This window comes from Acyrthosiphon pisum, chromosome X (genome assembly GCF_005508785.2).
Source record: "Acyrthosiphon pisum isolate AL4f chromosome X, pea_aphid_22Mar2018_4r6ur, whole genome shotgun sequence".
In the NCBI taxonomy this organism is placed as follows: Eukaryota; Metazoa; Arthropoda; class Insecta; order Hemiptera; family Aphididae; genus Acyrthosiphon; species Acyrthosiphon pisum.
In genome coordinates, this window is record NC_042493.1 from 28,684,975 (window position 1) to 28,690,668 (window position 5,694).

The 5,694-nt window shown below is 24.1% G+C and overlaps 1 protein-coding gene across 1 annotated transcript; it reads right to left on the reverse strand.

Annotated features, from left to right (window-relative positions):
* Nucleotides 1–1,548: 1,548 nt before the first annotated feature.
* LOC100570653 (chaperone protein DnaJ-like) lies at nt 1,549–2,292 on the reverse strand. The gene is given in 3 exon segments (XM_003243888.3): nt 1,549–1,606; nt 1,609–2,013; nt 2,180–2,292. Coding segments are annotated over 2 exon segments (414 nt in total). The 5' UTR covers nt 1,997–2,013; nt 2,180–2,292; the 3' UTR covers nt 1,549–1,580.
* Nucleotides 2,293–5,694: the final 3,402 nt, after the last annotated feature.

The window sequence follows — 5,694 nt, forward strand, 5'->3', positions numbered from 1 at the left end:
AATCCAATAAAGTACATACTAGTTAATGGACCTTTTCAAGAAATAAAAATAGATATTATAAATCAAAATGGTAAAAAATATGTTTTTGATGATGATGGTAATTTTATTGTTTATCTTGATTTAATTAAAGAATAAATATTAAATTATTTTTCAATAATATATATTATAATTATATTATATACATATATTTTAATCATTAAAAATTATTTCTCCTATAGTACCTTTTTCAATATCGAACAAAAATTCATCTTCTCTTCTGAAAAAAATATAACAAATTGTATCTTTAGGTAAATCTTCGTGTAACTCAATTTGTAAAATAATATTTTTTTTAGTTCCATAAATATTATTTGTTTGATAAACTGTTTTAGTTAGAAGTATTGATCTATATTCCTTAAAATCAATTGGGTCATCATTAATCAATAGAAGTTCTTGAGTATTTTTATGATAAGTTAATTTATAAGCCATTGAATCCTCATAAGATTGACAAAATTTATTATTCTTAAAACCTTCATCTTGACGTTCTTCAGGATAACTTATTCCATTTATTTCAAACGAATAGTTACTAAGATACAATGATCAAATTCACCAGGATCATGATCTTGAGTATGTAATTTGTTTGTTTGAAAAACAAAACCACAAAAAACAGGAGGATTTTCACTTTGATATTGAGATGTTTTATCTTATATTACCTCGATAACTGTTGTAATCAATTTTACGTAAAGATATTCAAAAAGTAACCAATAATAAATAATTATAAATGGTTTTATGCATTTTATAATGAATTGTAAAAATGTATTATTTATTAAAATTTGAATGGCTCACATTCAGTCAATTTTGGTTTTAGAGCCATTGTCAATTGGTCAAAATGACTTAAAAAAATTCAGTCTATCCGAATTTGGTATCGAAAATACCGGTTGCTATTAAAAAAAAAGTAAGTTGCATTGCGCATGCGCGTACCGAAGTGGTTAAAAATTTGAAATTTATCTGAAAATGTGTATTTGTATACCACAAGCTTGTAAAAAAAAATTCGATTTATTCCAACATAATCCAGCCGAGAAATTCAGTGTTCCCTAAATTGGTGAAAACACGGTATACTTGCCTTTTGAAATCCAAATTTTTCTTTTGAGGTCTAAATATTACAATTTATAAATATTTATAAACGAATACATTTATTACTGACTGGAAAACAAATGAATATTTTTATTCATTTACAATACTTGCTTGAAAGTGTATTTTAATTTTGTCAAACGGGCTATTGTGGTTTTGGCGACGGCACCGCAATGGCGCCCGCCGCAAAATTGTTCCACAAAGCACTTACACACAATATATGAAATCAGAATGGTCACATCTCAAAAATTTACACTATTCTTATGGGAAGCTGATAAGAAGATCCGCCATATTGAATGCATACGTCAGTGTTGCCCTAAAAAGAAATCTTAAATTTACCAAGATTTCATATGCTGAAGTTTTAAATACTTGCAAAGACCATAATTGTCAATAAATTATATGAATTTTGTCGTTCTGCATATTCATCTTTCATTTTGTTTCTTGTATGTTTTTGTCGAGTTTCATGGTGTCGCCTAAATACATTTGTATAATGAGCCTTAGACCACTGTTCAAAATTATAGTCTCTGCTACTGACATTGGTTTTATAAATATCATTTTTTGTATACATTGTTTCAAAAGGTTGTTGTTTAGTAGTAAATTGAGAAGAATTTTGATTTAAGTTAGCTGCACTATCATATAATTTTCTTTGACGGACATTTCCCAAGATTTCATATGCTGAAGTTATATCACGGAAAATTTTTGCAGCTTCTTCACTTCCTTTATTTTTATCTGGATGATATATCATTGATAGTCGATAATACGCATCTTTTATTTCTTTATGTGTGGCAGTTTTAGAGATATTTAGCGCTTCATAATGGCTTTTATAAGCTATACAAATAATTGTATTTACACTAAAACCATTAAATAATCTCTTATAATTGCTCCACATAATATTACAATTTACAGCTATAAAAAAAAATAATAATGCATGTAAAAAATTATAACAATTAATAACTAGATTATATATATATTATAAATTATAATAAATACAACACTAAAAAAAAACTAATGTATCTAAAAGTATAAATAAACAAGTGTTATTTTAAAGGTTTTGCATATTTTGAGAACTTACTATAACATTTTGTAATTTATTTATTGTTGTGTTACTTCAGAGTTCAGGGTTCAGAGTTAAAATTTAAGCAAATAATTGTATTATTTTACATTTTTCAAATTTACTTAATTCAGTAGGTATTACCACAGAATATATGAAATCAGAATGGTCACATCTCAAAAATTTACACTATTCTTATGGGAAGCTGATAAGAAGATCCGCCATATTGAATGCATACGTCAGTGTTGCCCTAAAAAGAAATCTTAAATTTACCTCTTACAATAAAATAGTTGAGCTATACTTTTTATTAATTTATTTATATTTGTAATTAAGAATACTGATATTATATTGTAAGACGGGCTGAATTGAAACACTTTTAACTTGGTAATATCATAAAATTCTTCTGTTCCACTATGAGTTTTGTTCTAAAAAGCTGATCAATGCTTCAAAATACTGATCTGTTTAACAATGTATGATTGAAATTTCAAGATATTTGTATTTATATTTAACAAATTATTTTATATTCTTTTTTTTTTTTTTAAATACAATAGGTATTTGGTAACGTTATTGAAATTTGGATTAACTCATTAATATCCGACAAGATGTTAAAATGTATCATACATAAATATAAAAATAAATTCAATAGTTTAATGTGGTAAAATACTGGTTTTTTCTGTACTATATTTTATATAATTATTGTACAATATTGGTGTAAACCAAATCTAACACAACCATAAATCAATAATAGATTTTAATGAATTTAAAAAATATACACTTACCTATTTCATATTTTTTTATATAATTAAAGAATATAGGTGACACTTCTAGGATACAAATAAAACATAATTCATCTTTGAGTAATTATTTATTTTATAAACAAGCTAGGTATAAAACAAGTTATAATAATAGATTATTTTTTATTTCAAAATTGGATACAATAAAGAAAATCATATATTTTAAAAATGCAGTTGTTTGTCTTCTTAACATCTAAAATCTTCTAAAAAAACATCTTCTAAATAACTGAAAATACTTTTTACAATTTTTTATCATTCTAAGTATTTTTCTATTTTACAAGTGAACATACATTTTTAATATCATATTGTGAAACATAATATTTTTAGTAGTACTTCAATACATAAATATTAAATTTTGATACTATTTTATCCTTATCTTTTTTGAATGAGACCATACATTTTTAAATCCATATTTTCTGAGTATTTAATTTCTTTTTAAATCAAGTTCCTGTTAATAAGTTATAAAATTAAATACTCAGAGAATATGATTATAAAAATGTATGGTATCATTCAAAAAAGTAAAAAGTTAACAAATTATAATGTAAAGAGTAGGTACAAAAAAATAATATTTTTGTTCAGAAATATTATAAAATTACATCAAATTATATAAGGTAAGTTTAAACTTTTTCAAATAATGAGTGTTAAGAGGACACTATACCCGCATGTGCTGTCTCCGTCATACAAATGTACAACATAACAAAAATTGTTTTGTGCGGGAGAGAAGCGAGAAGGCTACAATCATAAACTAAGAAACGAGATTTTCACCATATAAGAAGGATGAACTTTGGCTGTGCAACGTTGTTCTTACTTTTTTGATATCACTTATATGAAAAAAAAAAGTTCTTACTGTTTCAAAAACCATTATTGATTGTGTTTTTCAAACTTGAAAAACTTTTTTCATATAAATTATATCAAAAAAATTAAAACAATATTTCACAGCCAAAGTTCTCCTTTTTATATGGTGAAAATCTAATTTCTTAGTTATGATTGTAGCCTTCTCGGTTCTCTCCCGCACAAAACAATTTTTGCTATGTTGTACATTTGTATGACGGAAACAGCACATGCGGGTATAGTGTCCTCTTAACACTCATGATTTGAAAAAGTTTAAACTTACCTTATATAATTTGATGTAATTTTATAATATTTCTGAACAAAAATATTATTTTTTTGTACCTACTCTTTACATTATAATTTGTAAACTTTTTACTTTTTTGAATGATACCATACATTTTTATAATCATATTCTCTGAGTATTTAATTTTATAACTTATTAACAGAAACTTGATTTAAAAAGAAATTAAATACTCAGAAAATATGGATTTAAAAATGTATGGTCTCATTACAAAAAGATAAGGATAAAATAGTATCAAAATTTAATATTTATGTATTGAAGTACTACTAAAAATATTATGTTTCACAATATGATATTAAAAATGATGTATGTTCACTTGTAAAATAGAAAAATACTTAGAATGATAACAAATTGTAAAAAGTATTTTCAAAGTTATTTAGAAGATGTTTTTTTAGAAGATTTTAGATGTTAAGAAGACAAACAACTGCATTTTTAAAATATATGATTTTCTTTATTGTATCCAATTTTGAAATAAAAAATAATCTATTATTATAACTTGTTTTATTGCTTGTTTATAAAATAAATAATTACTCAAAAATGAATTATGTTTTATTTGTATCCTAGAAGTGTCACCTATATTCTTTAATTATATAAAAAAAATATGAAATAGGTAAGTGCATATTTTTTAAATTCATTAAAATCTATTATTGATTTATAGTTGTGTTAGATTTGGTTTACACCAATATTGTACAATAATTACATAAAATATAGTACAGAAAAAACCAGTATTTTACCACATTAAACTATTGAATTTATTTTTATATTTATGTATGATACATTTTAACATCTTGTCGGATATTAATGAGTTAATCCAAATTTCAATAACGTTACCAAATACCTATTGTATTTAAAAAAAAAAAAAATAATATAAAATAATTTATTAAGTATAAATACAAATATCTTGAAATTTAAATCATAAATTGTTAAACAGATCAGTATTTTGAAGCATTGATCAGCTTTTTAGAACAAAACTCATAGTGGAACAGAAGAATTTTATGATATTACCAAGTTAAAAGTGTTTCAATTCAGCCCGTCTTACAATATAATATCAGTATTCTTAATTACAAATATAAATAAATTAATAAAAAGTATAGCTCAACTATTTTATTGTAAGAGGTAAATTTAAGATTTCTTTTTAGGGCAACACTGACGTATGCATTCAATATGGCGGATCTTCTTATCAGCTTCCCATAAGAATAATGTAAATTTTTGAGATGTGACCATTCTGATTTCATATATTCTGTGTTTATAGTTTAGTTATTATATGTAGATTATTGTGAAGGTCTTTCACTCCCCCTAGTATCATCCCTTACCTATGTTATTATTTTGATTATAGTTTACATACTCTCACCTTGATTACCTATGTTATTGTAATGTTAATGTTTCTTATACTGGTATTATTTGAAAGGAACGGATACTATCCGTTACACAGCTAACCAAGAGGCGTAAGATATTATTATTATATATAGCCATCAGTAGCGGCTCGTGAGTAAATATTCTGGGGAAACTTAAATTAAATAACAAAAATTCCATATAACAACGAACAAAAAAAACCTTTTTATAGAAAAAATTAATTATATTAAATATTAATATTTCATTTAATATTTAGT